This window comes from Sceloporus occidentalis, unplaced genomic scaffold, assembly GCF_023333645.1.
Source record: "Sceloporus occidentalis isolate IW3139 unplaced genomic scaffold, rSceOcc1.0.p SCAF_1, whole genome shotgun sequence".
NCBI classification, from domain to species: domain Eukaryota; kingdom Metazoa; phylum Chordata; class Lepidosauria; order Squamata; family Phrynosomatidae; genus Sceloporus; species Sceloporus occidentalis.
The window spans coordinates 261,460,278-261,480,240 of record NW_028316981.1 but is presented as its reverse complement, the minus strand read 5'-3'; the positions used below and the strand labels follow the sequence as shown (position 1 = coordinate 261,480,240).

Here is a 19,963-nt window from a genome sequence, read left to right as displayed (position 1 = left end):
TCCAAAGACTGAAATTGGAAATTTAGTTGAAATCATTGAGCCAGGACAGTTTATAAACATGACAGATTCTCTTAGGGTCATTTTGAAAAAGACTTAATTTTCCCCCTTGCTGAATTCTTAATAATGGATTTTCCATGAAAGACCTGAAGCCTAGTTATTTACCATGTTCATTTTTTACTGCTTTAAAATGAAACTTTTAAGAACATTTTATAGCATGATTCCATAAATGTACCTAAATAATTGCATTCCTTAACCTCACCATTTATTATCCTCTAAAATGAATGAATTGTGCTTGTGAGCCAGAAAATTTGCTGAAGCCATGGTTGAGCTAGGAAACTGGAATATATATTTAGTGTTCACAACCACCAATCCAAAACAGAAACAAATAGCTAAATGCAATGTAGTCCTGGTAATCGCAACAGAACATTCTTCCATCTCCTCCTTCCCTTCAACACTGCATCACCTCAAAAAGAGCTACAGAGGGGTTTCCAGAGGAGGCTGCAGTGGGGAGGTGCTGTTATCCCTTTCCACTTCCACTGGATTCTTCCCTTCCACCAGTGAGGTTGAACCATTGAATTTGGTCACAGAAATGGAAGATGATAAAGGGCTAGCTCTTCCTCCTTTCTCCTGTGTGGAGTTTGGGCAAATTAGAGTAAGGTTTGGCCTATGTATATCTTGTGGTGATGCTTATTTTTTCCGTAGTAGATAGCTAGGTTCCTATGGCTTTTACTCAGGGGGATAATAATTCTGGATGGAGCTGAATTAGCTGTTGCTCTTTCGTAGCAGTTGTATTAATATATATTTAAAAAAAACAAATTGGTTAAACTCTAACTGTATTAATGTTAAGTTTTATAACTCACTCACTCCCTGTGGTTTGTTGGTTCATTTGGATTTTATTTTCTTCTTTCAAGCCCCTGTACAACCTAGCATTTTACATGCCTGCTTCAGAGGTTGTAAACTGTTTTGTGGTTTTTTGATCACCATAATCTTTGGACTGCAAACAAGAATGAAAAAGTGCTCACTGCAATTTGGAATGTCCAAGTCTCCTATTATATTTTGGACACATTTTGTTTTACTAAAATGAAATATGAAGGATCCTAGTGTAGAAAACCTGCTGCTTTTTTCACATTTGGTGGATATTAAGTATTTGAAATATACTCATGTTGTCCTCACATTTTCTTAAGTGGTTGCATTAGTAAAGCTTCACACCAGGTATGGCAATCATTTTGAACTCAAAATGTTGCAATTACACCTCCTATAATTCCTTATTTTTGGCCATGTTGGCTGGAACTTGTAGAAGCTGAAGTCAAAACATCTGAAAGTCTAAAGATTCCTCCCCTTCCTGTAAACCATACTTTCCATTCTTCCTTTCTACTTCTGATATTCTTATTCAGTTCACAGGAAACAGATATAAGTAAAACCAGGCAGCAAGACCAATCCCTTTCCTGCCAATCTTTATATAATACATGAAGTGTTCAGCCAGCAAGGTAAACTAGCTAATAGGACAAGTTGGTGGAAAATATAGTAGTATGGTACTCAGAATAAAATAGCTAACATTCAGACCAAAAATGGCTCCAGAAATGTATGAACTACAGGTTGAGTCTCCCATATCCAGAATTCCACGAGCTGAAATATTCCAAAAACATAACCTTTTTCATGGGAGGCTGAGATAGTGATAGTTTTGATTTCCTATGGGTTCAGTGTTCACAAATTTTGTTTCATGCACAAAAATATTTTAAAACTTTGTATAAAATTACCTTCAGGCTATATAAATAAGGTGTATATAAAACATAAATGAATTTTTTGTTTAGAATCGGGACCCATCGCCATGATAGTTTTTTAAGTGTGCATATGTAAATAGAGGTATTCTGTAATCCAAAACAAAAATCTGAATTCCAAAACACTTGTGGTTCCAAGCATTCTGGATATGGAATCTTCAGCCTGTATATACAATTTAACTGAAGGTACTGGAATTCTATGGAAGGTTAGTTAATCAAGTGTATCTTTTTTTTGGGGGGGAGAGGGAAAACCAGAAATTAGCAAACAGATTTTTTAAATTACTTAATAAATGCAGTTCTATGAAAGAATAACACACGCGCGCACGCGATTTGTACAGCATACCAGTGACAATTACAGTAATAATAATAATAACAGTTTGTTTTATTTATATACCGCTATTCCAAAGATCATAGCGGTGAACAGCAAGTAAGCTAATTAGCAAGTAAGCTAATTTGCCCCCAACAGTCTGGGTACTCATTTTAGCGACCTCGGAAAGATGCAAGCCTGAGTTGAGCTTGGGCCCTTTTACTGGTCTTGATCTCGCAACCTTGTGGTTTTGAGTGAATGGCTGCAGTACAGGCATTTAACCACTGCGCCACCAGGGCCTGTGTGACATGGGTCCAAAACACACTGCAGAAATATTCCAGTTTGGGACCGCTTTAACTGCCCTGGCTCAGTGCTAGGAAATTCTGGGAATTGTAGTTTATTGTGGCACCAGAGCTCTCTGACAGAGAAAGCTAAATGTCTCACAAAACTACACTTCACAGAATTCCCTAGTGTTGAACCAGGGCAGTTAAAACAGTCTCAAACTGGATTATTTCTGCAGGGTGTTTTGGACCTTTAAGAGTATCTTATAGAAAAAGGATACACTTTCTTTAGGACTGTTTCACTTCTGTATTTCTGCTTCCTGTGATTGGAGGGGTGCACTTGAGAGCTATAATTCAGTATGTCTGTTAGAAGCAAAAATTTCAGAGGTAAGTGTTCCAGTATTCTATTGCTTAATAATCTTTACTGAAGTCTCTTGTCATGATTTTTCTTTTGTTCCGATGGATGGACTTCCAGAGGTGAAGGGCCTCATTTGCTACAGTTGTGAAAAGGCACTGTTGTGTAAAGACTATAGCAGTCTTTGATTCATGGCAGGAGTTCATGAGCAGCCAATGTTTTTGAACCCAGCCAGCTTTCAGGAATAACATACAGTTTCTATTCTTTGTCAAATTTGTAGCAAAATCTTGCAGTCTGTCTGACTCTTCTGCCCTTTTCTCTTATCTGTTTCCTTTCTTTCTTTTTCCTCCTACACAGGTGATTTCTATTCACTCATTTCCAAGCTGCTAGGAGAAAGGGAAGATGTTGTTCATGTGCACAAATATAACCCTACAGAAAAGGCAGAATCAGATCTTGTAGCTGAGATTGCTAATGTAGTCCAGAAGAAGGATCTTGGTTGGCCCGATGCCAGAGAGTTTTCCAGTAATGATGAAAGGGCCAATGCCATTCTTGTCAGAGACAGAATTCACAAATTTCACAGATTAGAGTCCACTCTGAGGCCACCAGAGAACAGGCATCTTGCTTTACAACAACCTAAACATGGTGAAGGGAACTGGGAAAAAGAACGTACAGGAGGTGGGTTAGGGCTCTTTTTATGTTACAATGTCTAGTAATATAAACTGTGCTCCACATTATCAAAATTGCAAGGGAGTATCAAATGGTATATGTGTGGTGTGGGTTAACATTCTTCTTATAACAGATGTGCTGATGAAAAATTCATTTGTTCAGTGTAAGACTCAGCCATGACTGAAGCAGTGCCTTAGTCTTACGGTGTATGGTAAAAGTATTTTATTTCTGTACATGTGAGCTGTCCTATCTCATTTCTAGCTGAGTGTTCTGTACTTTTGTCACAAATTGATGTGATTGCATGATCATATTTTCATCAATTATTTACTTAAAGAAGAGTTATTTTAATAATAGTGATTTGTTGTTGGTTTTTTGCTATATGAATTAACAAGTGAGCTAGAATAAATAGTCACCGTGTTTTGTAAACTAAGGGATCATTCACACTTACTTTTTTGAACAAAGAGATTCACATTTCCGCACCGATTCAGAATTGGTTCAGTGTTCCACTACATTTACTGCAATTAAATCTCTCTCTGCCATTTTAACCCTGTTGCCATTCACATTTGCCACCATATTGATTTAAAATGGAAATGGGCCTCCATTTCTGGGAATCAGAAGATTAGGAATGAAAAGGGCAGCTATGAAAGAACTAGAAAAGATTCTGTGGAGCAAAGATATTTAACTAAGCATTAAAATTAGAATCCTACAGGCCATTGTATTCCCCATCACTGTGTATGGATGTGAGAGCAGAACAGGAAAGAAAGTGGATGAGAGGAAAATCAGGTCATTTGATATGTAGTGCTAGAGAAGAGTGCTGAGGATACTGCAGACAGCCAAAAAGACAAACAAATGGGTTTTTGAACAGATCTCCCTGGAAGCCAAGATGATCAAACTGAGGCTGTTGTACTTTGGCCACAACATGAGAAAGCAAGACTCATTAGAAAAGACAATAATACTAGGAAAGGTAGAGGGCAGAAGAAAAAGAGGAAGATTGCACACTAGATGGATAGACTCAATTAGGGTGGTCACAGGTCAGAATTTGCAGGATCTAAGCAGAGCAGTGGAGGACAGGGGGTCTTGAAAATTTCTCATTCACAGGGTCACCATGAGTTGAGGTTGAAAAACCTTCAGAAGCCATCTCTTGCTTTGTTTGTACAGTGGCCATTTTGAAACCGGGCTCAGACTTTATGCCTAACCTCAAAATTTTCATAATCCTTCAAGTAGAACATATTTTGCATTAAAGTTGAATGTACAGCAGCTGACCTATTTGTCAGCTTCAAAGCATTAGCAATAAGATGTTTTTATATTTGTCAGCAGAGGTGGTATTGTTTGCAAGTTTAAATAATTCACCCTCTTTTTAGGTTCTGATTTTTCTATTTAAAAAGGAAAGCTAATGTTAACCTAATATTTATGTGCATAGTTGTCCCTCTACATTTGTGAATTTGACTTTTGTGGATTTGATTAATGCATTCTCTCTAGGAATCGCTAGATCCTCCAGTGCAACTTTGCCAGAGGTTAACCATGGAGTAACACTGCAGGAGATGTAGAGATTCCTAGAGAAAACACTTCTCTAGGCACTTGTAGGTCCTCCAGCATGAGTCTGTGGTCAAACGCCAGTGGATATTGACCCAAAGTTATCCTGAAGGACCTAGAGATTCCTAGAGAGGTGTTCTCTCAACTAAAAAATAATCATGTTTTTTAATTTGTGATTTTTCCACTTTCATGGGGGTACTCTGCCCCTAACTCCAGCCAGTGTGGAGGGCCCACTGTACATTTATTTGTGAAATTTTAGACTGCCAAGAGTGTGGAACTGTACATTTTAATGAAATTACATGCAACTCTTAGGAATAGTGCTTTAAACTGCTGTCTTTTTCACATTTACCTTGAAGAAAGTCCCATCAAAAGCATTGGACTTACTTCTGAATAAGCCCAATGTTAGATCACAGCATAACTCTTCCTTTACTGTTGGCTGCTTCTGTTGGTTGCTTCTGACAGACAACCAAAAAATACCTTGATGAATAGTGGAAACTGAATTTTGATTTAGGCTGGATGTTGGACCTACCATTAGAGTTAACATCATATTCACAAACATTGCCTCCCCATGCTGTTTTGAATTCACACTCCATGTTTGCACCACAGATTTGTCTATTCAGCACAATCCCCTGGCCTTTTAGTTAGCATTTTCAGGGGATGGAATGGTTGTCATGAAGAGGAAAGGGATGGAAAGGTCTCCTTAAATCAGATTACTTGCACCTGCATCCAAATTCTGGCTTTTAAATGTAATTAAATAGGGGATTACTGATGAAATACACAAAATACAGACTCATTTTGTTATCCTCATTGAAGAATCCTGATTACAAAATGGAATCTCTTTTTTGTGTGAAACATTTCATTGGAAGCTTTAAAAATAATTTTTGTCTTAGTACTATGGTAGCATTTCCATAATAGTTGTTGATTTGTGGTTCTTTTTTCTTGCTTACAGTTACCATCTATCTGTCTTTCTATATATCATCTGCCTTTCTACCACACCATGGTTTATGTTTTTCGTTGTATAAAATCACAATCTTGAACAGTTGAATTAAAGACTACAATTTTCAGTGGGTTTCTAAAAGAAGTGTTTGAACTTTGTATTAGAAAGCTTAATGCATGTTAATTTAAAGTGGTCATAATTCAGAACTGCTAAAATTTTTACATAGCTGGACTAGCTGTTTTAATTACCCATTGCTACCCCACAAAGGGACTGTGAAAAAGGGTTTCTGAATACTGAGTATGACAGATGGCTGTTAAATACTGCAAGTCTGCTGAGGATTGTAGTATATTTTCACCTTTCTCTCTTGAGAGAAAAGGGGGAAATAGAGGTCAGAGGTTAAATATTCAACAGTGAAAAATGACATGCATGATTATGTGCTTGAATTGACTGAAATTATATGCACACTTCCTTGGAAACGTTCCTTTTCAATCAGTGGGAGGTATTTCCAAATAAACAAGCATAATAAATTGTTTGCTGTTTGATCCTTATAGTAAACTTACCTTTTGTTTGTATGTAACTAGAATAAAATCTGTGTGTCTGCTTTAGTAAGCCAAAAAAATATTTTATACTTCTCTTGTACTGTTTTGAAAGCATGTTTCTCAAACGTATCCCACTGAACTTATTTTCCATGCACAGTACATATTATATGTAAAATATACATATTATATATATACGTTGACGTATGCATATTATATGTATACATATATATAATTATATGTTACATATTATCTATAACATAATATTAAACATATATAATACTTATTGCTTTTGTCATGTATATATTTTATTGTGTGCAGAACAGTACTGTGTGAAAATTTAAAACAACACACAGTTTGCATTCTAAAAGAGATCTCTTATTAACATAATGTGGATGAAAAGCTCACTTATTAACATATTATTTATAACTGTCTTTTAACATTTCAGATTTAAACATAGAAGAAATAGTTGACTGGCCTGGAGTAAACCTCAAACTGGGCCAGGTTTCTGGGTTGGCCCTGGATCCTAACAGTAACCTGGTGGTTTTTCACAGGGGCGATCACATCTGGGATGCAAAGTAAGCAGATACTTAAAATAAAAAAGTGTTATTTCATTCTTCGACTAAAGTTCCTCTTATTCCCAGACAAATATAAAAAAGATACTAATGCTTTTCAAGAGACCCATGGTAATGTAGTGGCTTATGTATTGGATTACAACTCTGGAGATCAACGTTCAAATTCCCACTCGGTCATGGAAACCTACTGAGTGACCTTGAGCAGTCAAAATAACCCCTTGATAGGTTCACCTTAGGACTGCCATACGTTAAAACTGATCTGAAGGCACCGAACAGCAACAATACTTTTCATGTTAGTGAGCCCTTGGTTTTTTTAAAAAAAACATTTCCTGACTGATTTTAAATTATGGAGCAGAATGGAATTGTCAATAGTGTTCATGATGAAAAGGAGCTTCAGGGAGATTGTCTCTATTGGACAGGTTAGACTAGTTTTATTAAATATTTAAGCTTGAAACACCATGTATAAAGAAATATATTATCATTTCAGTATCAGTTGATGATTAGCTTAAGCAAGATTTTAGCTCATCCCATATACAGGTTTGGATGTATGTAGGACTTCGTGAAATGTTCACTTCAGCAACATATTCTCCACTTACAATTATGGTGGGAGGGAAGTTTCATTTGTGCATTTCCATGTTCCTTGATTTTGGTACCAAAATTCTGATTATTGGTGTTTGGTTTTTTTAGAAGTTAATACAAATAACAAGATATATTCCTGGTGGTAGTGTGGTAATAATGACAACGAAGGGAAAGGGCAGCAGAGTCTGAAGCTACTTTAAAATAACATAAGTTCAAAAGCTTTGTGCTGTTTTTAAAAATAGGTATAGTCTAACACAGGGGTAGGCAACCTTTTTGAGCCGGGGGCCGGGTTGCTGTCCCTCAGGCGACTGGGGGGCCGAAGCTGGGGGGTGGAGCTTCGACCCTCCGGGGCGGGGCCACGTGCCAGGGGTGGAGCTTCCACCCTCTGGGGCGGGGCCACATGCCGGGGGTGGAGCTTCCACCCTCCGGGGTGGGGCTGTGTGCTGGGGGGTGGAGCTTCCACCCTCCAGGGGTGGGGCCGCATGCCGGGGGCGGAGCTTCCACCCTCCGGGGGCCAGGCCTCCCCATTTTTGCTGGCCCCTGACGGGGCCCTAGGCCCCGTCAGAGACCAGCAAAAAAGCTGGGGGCTCCCAGGGCGGCAGGGGGCCCTGCAGGAGGGCTCCCAGGGTGGCAGGGGGCCTCTGCAGGGCCCCAGGGATGGCAGAGGGCCCTGCAGAGGCCCCCTGCCACCCTGGGAGCCCTAAAGCAGGGCCCCAGGGATGGCAGCGGGCCCTGTAGAGGCCCCCTGCCACCCTGGGAGCCCTAAAGCAGGGCCCCAGGGATGGCAGCGGGCCCCGCAGAGGCCCCCTGCCGCCCTGGGAGCCCTCCTGCAGGGCCCCAGGGATGGCAGAGGGCCCTGCAGAGGCCCCCTGCCACCCTGGTAGCCCTAAAGCAGGGCCCCAGGGATGGCAGAGGGCCCCGCAGAGGCCCCCTGCCGCCCTGGGAGCCCTAAAGCAGGGCCCCAAGGATGGCACCGGCCCCGCAGAGGCCCCCTGCCGCCCTGGGAGCCCTCCTGCAGGGCCCCAGGGATGGCAGAGGGCCCTGCAGAGGCCCCCTGCCACCCTGGGAGCCCTAAAGCAGGGCCCCAGGGATGGCAGCGGGCCCCGCAGAGGCCCCCTGCCACCCTGGGAGCCCTCCTGCAGGGCCCCAGGGATGGCAGAGGGCCCTGCAGAGGCCCCCTGCCACCGTGGGAGCCCTAAAGCAGGGCCCCAGGGATGGCAGAGGGCCCTGCAGAGGCCCACTGCCGCCCTGGGAGCCCTCCTGCAGGGCCCCAGGGATGGCAGAGGGCCCTGCAGAGGCCCCCTGCCGCCCTGGGAGCCCTAAAGCAGGGCCCCAAGGATGGCACCGGCCCCGCAGAGGCCCCCTGCCGCCCTGGGAGCCCTCCTGCAGGGCCCCAGGGATGGCAGAGGGCCCTGCAGAGGCCCCCTGCCACCCTGGGAGCCCTAAAGCAGGGCCCCAGGGATGGCAGCGGGCCCCGCAGAGGCCCCCTGCCACCCTGGGAGCCCTCCTGCAGGGCCCCAGGGATGGCAGAGGGCCCTGCAGAGGCCCCCTGCCACCCTGGGAGCCCTAAAGCAGGGCCCCAGGGATGGCAGAGGGCCCTGCAGAGGCCCCCTGCCGCCCTGGGAGCCCTAAAGCAGGGCCCCAGGGATGGCAGAGGGCCCTGCAGAGGCCCCCTGCCGCCCTGGGAGCCCTAAAGCAGGGCCCCAGGGATGGCAGCGGGCCCCGCAGAGGCCCCCTGCCGCCCTGGGAGCCCTCCTGCAGGGCCCCAGGGATGGCAGAGGGCCCTGCAGAGGCCCCCTGCCACCCTGGGAGCCCTAAAGCAGGGCCCCAGGGATGGCAGAGGGCCCTGCAGAGGCCCCCTGCCGCCCTGGGAGCCCGCCTGGAGGGTCCCAGAGACGGCAGCGGGCCTCCCAGAGGCCCCCTGCCGCCCTGGGAGCCCTCCTGGAGGGTCCCAGAGATGGTAGCGGGCCTCCTAGAGGCCCGCCGCCATTGCCGCTGCTGCCGCGGCGGCCACTCTGGGCGCCGCCATTTTGGGCGGCAAAATGGCGGCGCCCATAGCCCCAGAGGCCGCTATGGGCGCCGGCATTTTTTCGCCCAAAATGGCGGCGAAGTCTCGCGCGACCTCAGGGAAGGTCGCGCGAGACTTCACCGCCATTTTGCCGCCCAAAATGGCGGCGCCTAGAGCGGCGCAAAGCCGCGACGGGCGGCCGCGGCGGCGGCGGCGGCAGGGGCAGCCGGGGGCCGGCGGCCAGGCCTTCGCGGGCCGCATCCGGCCCGCGGGCCGGAGGTTGCCGACCCCTGGTCTAACAGTTCTGCAGCATTGGCCCTCGTAACAATATTAAGAATAATGATGCTTTTAAACAAGAGTGCTTAAGTCTTGACCTTAGACCCATGTATTTAAACTTTAATCATTTAAAAAATACACTGTGCAGTGTGGAGTGTGATTGTAAACATAAAAGTGACATTAGTTGCGGAATTTTAAAAGCCACTAACTCGGCTCCTCGTTTGTCTTTCCAAGCACTTCTTTTTAGCTAGGTGTGCCAGCTGAGAAAAACGTCTTCAGAGAAGTATCTGGCAGAGTGTAGTGGAGGGTAGGGTTTAGCATCCATCTGCATTGTACTTTTGCTTTTATACCCACATCCTTGCCAGCCACTTTCTAGATGTTTGAGGCTATGTAGTGTTAAAAATACTGTTTTGATGGCACATTCTAAGTTGGTCCTCACATCTCTAGCTCAAAAAACTCTGTTTTAATTATAGGGTTTTTTTTTCCATTTGACCATTGCTAAAGAAATGGCCCTTCCTTTGGTGAAAATAGCATTTGCTCTTGAATATTTTTTTATCTGGGTTGTTGTTATACATATTTTAGAAGATGGTGTTGCTTTTGGCCGTTTTTCAAAGTGAATGTGAGGTTTAAATGAAAAGGTGTTGCATAGTTTCAAAGGTGACTTGTACTCTGGATTATATTTATTTTGATATATAAGATTGTATTGATTGCAAATTTAGTACAGAGTACATCAGGGATGGGGAACCTCAGGCCCTTGGGCTGAACTCATCCCTCCTGAGGTTCTAGTCTAGCCCTATGGAGTTTTCCAGTGACCCTACCCCAACATTTGACATTTTCATTAGGCAGTTTCCCATTGTTTGTGCAGAGTCTTCCCAAACTCTAAAAAGCTGAAGTGCATATCCTGATGCTTAATTATTGGCAAGAACATTTTTAAACTAAAATATCCTGGCATCTGGGTTAAAATCAAGACTCCAGGGACATCTTCCAAGTTGACTTTGCCTTCAGACTGAAAGGTTTTTCCTACCATTGGAACACATGAATGTTTGAAAATTGATACACTCACAATTTGTTTCTCATTTTGTTGCCTTTTAAAATATCCTTATCATACTTATAAATCCTGGTGCTCAGTATGTTCTTGAATGGCACCATAATACATACTAAGATTGGAACAAACAATGCACAGGCTACTTTACATACAGTCAGCCCTAAAACCATGGATACTAAAGGCCCACTGTATAGGACCAACAAAGTTACTCCCCAGAGTCTCTGGTGTTAGATTCACTCTTGTACTGGGTTATCTCAAATATGCAGACATTTTTGGCTGACTTTTTAGCATGATTTCCCACCTTTTGTTCCTCAATACCATGATCACAGTCAGACAAAGTGGTCAGATCTCTGGTAAAGTGACTTGCCATACTTGCTAGAGATAGATCAACAAAGACTACATCTACACTGCAGAAATAATCTGGTTTGACACCACTTTAACTGCCATGCTTCAGTGGAATTCTGAAAATCGTAATTGGTTGTGGCACCAGAGTACAGATGCAGCCATAATGGATTAAGAGTAGCATTTAATGTTTCCCAATATAACATAGCATCAGAAATATATTAGTAGAACAAAATGTCTTTCATGGCATTTTTGAAATGAACATTTCTTGAAAATTGTGGAAGATTTTTTTTAAAGGCAATCTGCATGTATGCAAGTATGTATCGCTAATAAGAGGAAGGGAACCAGATCAAGACCAAATGTTAATTATCAGAAGGTACAGTTTCACCTGCTTTTCCTCTCTTGAGGAAATAATTCCTTATCAGTCTTGCCTAAATATATGCCCATAATTGTAAACTTAATGCTTAGTTATTAATTGGGAGTAATGTCATAAATGTGTTCAATTATTGGCCTTAGGAACTCTCTTCATCCTTTCTGGTTGATTGCTTCCTCATCATACAACAAGGAAGAGGCAAACGAATTATAAGTGCTTCAGGCATTGCACAAAATGGCAGCAAACTATTAATAATACATGAACATTAAAGCTGTATATCCCTACAAGTAAATGCAGCAAGCTATTTGGGAACATTAAGCAGTTGAACACAACACAGTAAAACAGTAAGCAGAGGATATTTTAGCTGTGTTGACTAGATGTATTCCCCATAACAGCTTACCCACCCCTCCTCATTTTGCTACAGCAGTTTTAGATTTGGCATAAGGGCTGCTTAAACTGAGGCACTGGGATGTCCACATTCTTTTTCTTTCTCTCTATATGTTTGTGAAGATAAATCCTCAATGGAATCTTGTAGATTCAGATGCCTCTGAAACGAAACACAACTCGATCTTCACAGTCTCCAATTAGCCTAGAAAGTTTTGGACAAATGCTCTCTTAAAAATTGTGTGTGTGTGTGTGTGTGTGTTTTCCCTATAGGTTTTTCTCGTTAAAGTAAAAATGTTTTTAAATCAGCCTGCCCAAATGTTAAAATCTTTGTGGAGGTTTTTTTGTTTCTTTTTTGGTCCATCACCATAACAGGCATTTTGGGTGAAGACAAGTCAGAGAGCCTTCTTAGCAACTGCTCCCAGGCTGTGGAATTCCCTCCCATGGGAGGCTTAATTGTCACCCTCTCTTCATTATTTAGAAAAGCTTTCAGCTTTTAATTGAATGTGACAAAGGGGCTGTACAGACAGCCCCTTTTTACAGCCAGATTGGGGCCAAGACAAATGCATGCTGTGGCCCCAGTTTGGCTTTTGCAGGGCACAAAGAAAGAGCCACAAAAAGCGGCTCTTTTTTGCACCCTGCAAAGGGCAGATCTGCAGTGTCGCAGCTTTATGGCGCTCCTTTGGCACTGTGTCGTGAGGACAGTGGTTCTTTATACCAGTTGCTTAGAAGCACAAATAGAAGGGTTAGGTTGCAGTCAAGTAGTCTTGTAGGCCTCTCACAGTCATCTGGTTGTCTACTGTGGGAAGAGAAATCTGGATCAGGCAGACATTTGTTATGCTCTGTGTTGTTATACTGCTGATTGATTGTGTCCATAGATCCTAAGAAATTAGCTAAAACCCTGCTTTTACTCCCCTTTATGTTGTATTCTTTGTTGTACTTTAGCCCTCAGGTTTTAGATGAAAGAAAATCATTTTAAAAACTGCTACTATAAAATGGTAGTTGTACAAGGATAGTTGTACAAGGTGTTTTGTTTTGTTTTGTTTTTTTTTTGTGAAAGGGACCTAGAATCTTTTAGGATGTTCCTGCTGTCCCAACCACAGCTATGAAAATTAAATGTTACTTGCCCCAAGGTAATTCGTCCCCAGCAGTCAATACTGGTAGCTTGACCAATTTTTTTTTAAAGGACTTCAAAACTATAATTTGGGATTTACTGTGTTTCATTGCAATATTAATAAAAATGTAAGCTGTTTTGAAAGTATACTGTATGGTATCACAAAATAGATAAAAGGTATTTCCAACAGACCACTAAGTGCATGATGGATATTTTTAATTACAGAATACTTAAGATGTCATTTGCAAATGATTTTAATAAAGAAATCAATGTACTAATCAATGAAGTACAAACTGATCTACCACTTTTCATAATTGAAAGCAGTAACATGAATATTTGATGGAGTTCTCATTCTTTTATTGTGGTGATGTATAGGGTTAATAATTTGGTTCATAGACTCATCAAAGTATGCCTTCTATTTTTTTCAAAAGAAACAAGTCAGTCTCTATGAGCACTTAGCAGCCAGTTAAATAAATAAATGTAGAGAAAAATGGTATGGCTTCTCCATTTTGGATGAGATTTAAATTACAGTTGTACATCTAATTATATTAAATGCTATTTATTTTTGCACACATAGTCAGTTAACACTGCGTTTCAATCAATGCTAAGCGCTTATGCTAAAATGTTTATAAAGGTTTCTTGCACAGAGGGAGAAGTATAGCTAAAATGTTCTCTTTGGAGTAACAGTATGAGTGAATTATACTTGTGTAAACAACTTACAGTGACCTACTGTGAATTTCAACAATTAATCATTAATATTTTTGCTTAAAATAGATTGAAACATTCAAAGCTCATTTTATTGTGTCAGTTGTCTATATATAAAGTCACTTGTGTAAATACCAAGTATTTGATGAAAACCTATCTGTTAAAAGGGCATGGGTGTCTCCTAAAAGGGCATGGGTGTCTCCTATTAAAGGCTAGTTGTAAAAAAGGTTCAGCCATTGTAAGCCTGAAAACATTATAGCATATAAAAGTGACAGCAATTGAACAAAGAACTTGCAGATTTCCATCCATTATTGATTTCAGGGATGGACAAAGTGTGGCCCTGGGGTGTGCACACACACACAGCATTCTTTTTGTTGACCTCAGTCAGGCCAGATTTCCTGGAGTCTCCTTTTTCTGCCAAGGAAGAAAGAAAAGGAAGGAAAATATGTTGCTTCAACAGGAAGCCTCCAAGGGTAGTACAGTACGCCCTCTCCTTATGCGGGGGATCCGTTCCGGACCCCTCCGCGTAAGGCGAATTCCGCCTATGCTCAAGCCCCATTGGAAACAATGGGGCTTGTGCGAGGTGGTGCGGCGGTGCGGCGGTGCACAACGGGCGCATGCGCCCATTCAATTGAATGGGATGGCTGCCCCGCGCACACCCCACGGCTTGAGCGCGTAAGCTCAAGTCCACATAAAGTGCGTCCGCATATGACGCAGGCACGCTGTAATTCACATTTAAAATAGGTTGTACAGGTGGGCAGCTGTACTTTTTATATCAAAAACACATTTTAAAAAATAGAAGTAGACTTAACAGCCATCTCCATTTTACTGTTTTGGTTATGGCAGTACATGCAGCCCCTCCAAAGAGACCTGGGGTAGAAATCTGATCCCTCCACCCTTTATACTGCCCACCCTGATCTGTTGATGAAGTCTGCAATTGTGACAAATTTCTGGTTTCATAAAATTGCCAGTCATTAACAGATTATGCTCAACCTTCAGGTTTTTAAAACAGAAAGTTGCCTGGGAGGGCGGCACCACAATAAGACATGAGCCATATGTGGAGGAAAGGCCACAACTTTATTCACGCAAAACCAGCAGCCAAAAGGTAGGGTTGGCCAAAAGCATGAGGTCTGGATCATCGTACAACCCGCTGTTGTAAGATACTGGCCAGTCATATATCAGCAAGATATCGGGATGAGCTAGGGGCTGATGGAACACCCTCTCATATCCATGCAACCTAGTGATTGCATTCAAATTAAATCCCCTAGTCACCGGGAAGCGGTGTCACGTTATGGCCCCCACAATGGCCATAACGCATGTCCTCATCGCTCCCGTGTCCCATAGGGACTCCCGATACAGTGCTATGCAACCATATAGACCATGACCACCAGATCCAGACCCTCTGCTGCCGTCCCAAAGTTGTGACAAACACCAACACCCTGGCGGAGGGCGGGTGGGAGAGCCAAGCAGCAAATGGCACCGTGCACTGGGCAACTGGTCCTAAATAGGCCATGCCCAGGGGTTTGCTGGGAAGGGAGTCGCCCCGCCCCCAGAGCAGCTGAACCAATCGGTCGCCCTGGAGGACCGAGGCAACCATAGAAAGGGACTATCCGCCCCCTAGAGCGGCCTTTCAGAGGCGGAAGTACCTCCCTTTCCCTCCCCAGCAACCAATCGCCAGCAAGCACGCCCCAGCAAAGCATGCTGGGGCACTCCACCGAGCCTGCGTCGCCGCTCCGGCGGCAACACGGCCTTCCCGCTCAGTCGGGCGGCCGTCTTTTTTAAAAAAAACGGGCTGGAGTATTGTATGTTTTTTAAGTGTGTTGTTTTAAACACTTTTATTTTTTTTACTGTAATTTATTCTTTTAATGAGTAATCTGTTTTAATATTGTAATAATTTACTATATATACTCATGAACAGTGGGCCCTCTCCATACGCGGGGATTCATTTCAGATCCCCCCGTGTATGGGGGAAAATGCATAAGCTCAAACCCCATTGATTGCAACAGGGGAGCACTTTTGCATTCGGCACAGCATGGGCGCACATGCCATTCATCCCCTGGTGGCTTAACCTTCTGCCGTAAGGTTAAAGCCGTGTATGGTGTGCCCGCATATGGTGCAAGCGTGCTATATAAGTCTAGAAATTTAGGTTAAAAAACCTGAGTCGACTTATCCATGGGTCAGTGTAAGTAGTGTACAGTCAACTCTGCCCCCGCGTATGGGGAAAAATGCCTAAGCTCAAACCCCATTGGTTGAAACGGGGGAGCACTTTCACATTCGGCGCAGCACACGCGCCACGGGCACACACACCATTCATCCCCCTGTGGCTTAACCTTCCGCGTAAGGTTAAAGCCGTGAATGGCATGCACATACCCCTATAACTTTATTTGCACCAAAAAAGGGTACATTGCAAAATACATTGTGTACCTTTTTAAGGACCAAGTCACTGGTACAAAAAAAGTCACAACCTTTTTACAAAAAAAGTTCCAAAATGAAAAATATCATAAAATATGTACAGAACTCTCAACTCTCACCCAGATTTTTCATTTCTAAAGGACTATATTTTCTATTTGTGCTGCATTTGTTTAAAGCAATGGTTATTATTCATCTAAATATAAGTGGTAGAAAAGCAAAGCTATTTCTGACTAATTTGAAATGCCTCCCTTTCCTATCAGTAAGGCAGCAGCATATAGGCTTGTTGTAGTTTTCTAGCTACAGTAGTTACTAGTGTTGTTGAGATTATTTATTTATTTATTTGGATAACGAAACCCATTAACTAATACTGTATGCAAGATGTTGAACTAATTGACAGGGCTAGGAACATCTAAACCATCAGTGGATCTTTGCTCTATGTTTTTCTCTTGAATTAGGCACAAAATTCTAATAAAGCACTGAACCTTGGGAAGAGACAGGTTCCTGAGGCAGGAGTATTCCTCCTCTTTGTTTCATCTGATACATACACAAATTGGGATAAAATTCTGACAAAAGCTCCTTCTTGAAATCACACTGGATTTGTAGGATAGCTGCCTTTCTACTCATTTCAGCCTGATTTGGTTAATGGAACTTTGTTCTAATGGCTAGTTTTCCTTGTGTGTAGTTTTAGAAAGAAGTCATATATGCCCTGATGCATTTCTTCTAATACTATTGTTTTACTTAGGCCCTGTACAGACCAGCCTGAAAGGCCAGCATGGGGGCAGAGTCTGAGTCTAGCGTCCTCATGACACATGCCCGACTCCGCCCCCCAGGCGCCTTGATGCCACTCCACACGGTGCACGGCATCATGGCATGCCTCCAACACTGCGTCCATAGGACATAACACCAAAGGAGCGCCATATAGCCGTGTCTCTGAGGCTATGGCGCCCTCGAAAGGTTGGATTGGGGCTGTGGCTCTGATAAAGCTAGGAAAGGGGCGGTGTCCTGCCACCCCTTTGGGGTGGTCTGTCGAGCCCCTTAGTGGTCTATTCCACATATCCTATGTTTATCTATTTATGTTGGAACAGATGCTGTTGACCAAATGTATATATTGCTGTGCCAGAAAATAAATCTATATCGTGCAAGAAATCCTCAGGCTAGTGAGCCCAGAATTGTTATAATCACAACTGAATACTTGGGCACTTATCATTTGAAATGTTTATAGGATGCTTATAACAGCAGCAACTGTGGTTTCTTCCACAAAGAGTCTTTATACGGTACTGACACTTCTAACTAAATATTTTCTATACTAAAATGCTTTTTGCTTTCTTTTCAGCTCCTTTGATAGTCAATATATTTATCAACAAAAGGTGCTTGGACCCATTAAAGAAAGTACAATTCTCGTACTCGACCCTAATAATTCAGCAGTTCTTCATTCCACAGGAAGAAATCTGTAAGTCTTTTTACAATATTCATATATTTTAAGCTAGATACGTTGTGCATTTTGAGATACATGATGCACATCTTTTTCTGTTATGAACTTTTTATTAAGTTTTGTCAGTGTTTAGAAATAACTGATGTTCATTTGCTTGCTCTTTACTCACTCAAATTAACACTAATTCAAATTGAACATTTTCTCTCCCCTAACAAGGAGGAAAAAAGATAACCTGTTTCTTTATTTTAGAAAAAAAGTGAGATAGTCCAGATTCAGTTTCTTGGGTCAGATTGTCCTTTAAGGAGAAAAGTAATGGTCTGAGAAACTCACCCCCCAAATCTGCCTACCCTCCTCATGCTCTGCTACTTGAAGATTCCTCTCTACCCCTAAGCTGACTGACTTCTACTACTGAATCTGGTGGGAGGAGAATTAAAAGAAGAGGCAATGGAGAGGTTAGGAGAAGAAGACTACAGAAAACTGGAGAAGGGGAGAGAGAGAGGTTTATCTTTGTTTCCTGTGCTCTTCATTTAAAAATGAAAGTGGACTATATCTTACTCCTGCCTTGAAGCCATATAACCAAGTAGATGTTTAACAAACACATATGCTTGGTTTAAACACCATGTTGTTATCCATGGCATTTTGTACAGTGTGCCCTTGCCTTATGCAGGGAATCCGTTCTGGACACACACACCCCGCGTAAAGCAAATTTCATGTAAGATTAAGCCCCATTCATTTGAATGGGGTGCATCCCCATGGTGCAGCGCATGCCTCGGGTGTGCACCCCATTTACCATAATAGGGCTCACCGTACACATGACCTCAAGTCCACTAGGACACGGACACACTCTGTATCCACATCTGAAAATCTATAGAAATTTGACCGGTCTCTAGGTGTAAAAGTACATTAGGCACAAAGCTTGAAAGAATACTTCTTTAATACTTCTTTAATATTTTGTTTGAACAGATTGTAGAGCTACAAAGTTGCTGACTACACACACACTTCACTTTGTATAATGTGCTAAAATCTTAACACTGAACACCTGAATTGCTGATAGTACATGCAGGTCTCACTTAACATTAAAAAATGAGATAAATAAATTACAACCTACTTCGTTATACATTTGCTATGGTGTACAAGACTTCAGCTCTCTAGGAATGATTTGCAAGCAATATTTGCACTGTTGTTAGTAAAGACTTAATATTAAAAGTATCAGTGTTTAATGTTGTTGTTTATTACTGTGTTACAAATATTTTATATTCAATGTTGTTTTTAATTCCATATTTAATACTACTGAATTCTGTTGCATTCTATTATATTTTATGTATCCTATCTTATTCCTTTCTTCTTTCTTTTGATGGTCATTGACCGGAATAAATAAATATAATTACATTTCTTTTGAGAAATACAGCGTGCCCACTTCATATACGGGCGTGCCATACGCAGCTTCTGGTTTACATGGAAGCCACGCTATAATACTTTCAATGGCGCGCACAGCCTCCATGCACGCATGCCACACCACCGCATACACAAGCCCCATTCATAATGGGGCTCAAGCATAGGCGGAATTCGCCTTACACGGGGGGTCTGGAACAGATCCTCCACATAAGACAAGGTTCCACTGTACAGCAAAATCCAACTAAGGGTCTTTCCCCAACGCTTAGAATTTGCCTTAGCTGTATTTTATCCTTTGTGAATTTTGGGGTGGAAATAGTGTCATATCTTCCATGTAATACATTTAGATGTGATGTTCACCACTTAAGAATCTCAGGGCATAGGTACTTTCATCGTTCACTGCTTTTCATAATCCCTGGAAATGTCTCCTTGAAAGTATGGAATATGTAGTTTGTGAGCAAGCAGTTGAGACTGTGAGCATGAAGCAGGAAGGGGTTTGAAAAGTTGTTGACTAGCTAATAAAAAGATGTAGTTGACTGGATAGAAAGAATTACAGGTCGAGTCTCCCTGATCCAGAATTCCAAAATTCAAAATATTCAAGAATCCAAAATTGCCAGATGGATGGCTGAGATAGTGCTTTCTGATGGTTCAGTGTACACAAACTTTGATTCATACATAAAATTAATAGAAGTATTGTGTATAAAATTCCTTTCAGGCTATGTGTATAAGCTGTATACAAAACATAAATGAATTTCATGTTTAGACTTGGGCTCTATCTCCAAGACATCTCATTATATATATGCAAATATTCCCAAATCCAAAAAACTCTTAAATCCAAAACACTTCTAGTCTCAAGCATTTCAGATAAGGGAAATTCAACCTGTACTAGGGATGAGGCCCTGAAAAATACCACTGGATTCCCTTTTGTAGAGG

The 19,963-nt window shown here is 42.2% G+C and overlaps 1 protein-coding gene across 5 annotated transcripts in view; it reads left to right on the top strand.

Moving 5' to 3' along the window:
• PAM (peptidylglycine alpha-amidating monooxygenase) overlaps positions 1 to 19,963 on the top strand; it is a 198,667-nt gene that overhangs the window by 156,345 nt on the left and 22,359 nt on the right. For 3 of the 5 annotated variants that reach the window (XM_089492700.1, XM_089492722.1, XM_089492711.1), the window contains exons 15-17: positions 3,079 to 3,396; positions 6,842 to 6,971; positions 17,540 to 17,656. In XM_089492700.1, coding sequence (XP_089348826.1) covers positions 3,079 to 3,396; positions 6,842 to 6,971; positions 17,540 to 17,656 — 565 coding nt within the window. The remainder of the gene's footprint in view (positions 1 to 3,078; positions 3,397 to 6,841; positions 6,972 to 17,539; positions 17,657 to 19,963) is intronic. The other 2 variants (XM_089492734.1, XM_089492745.1) reach the window with 1 other exon arrangement.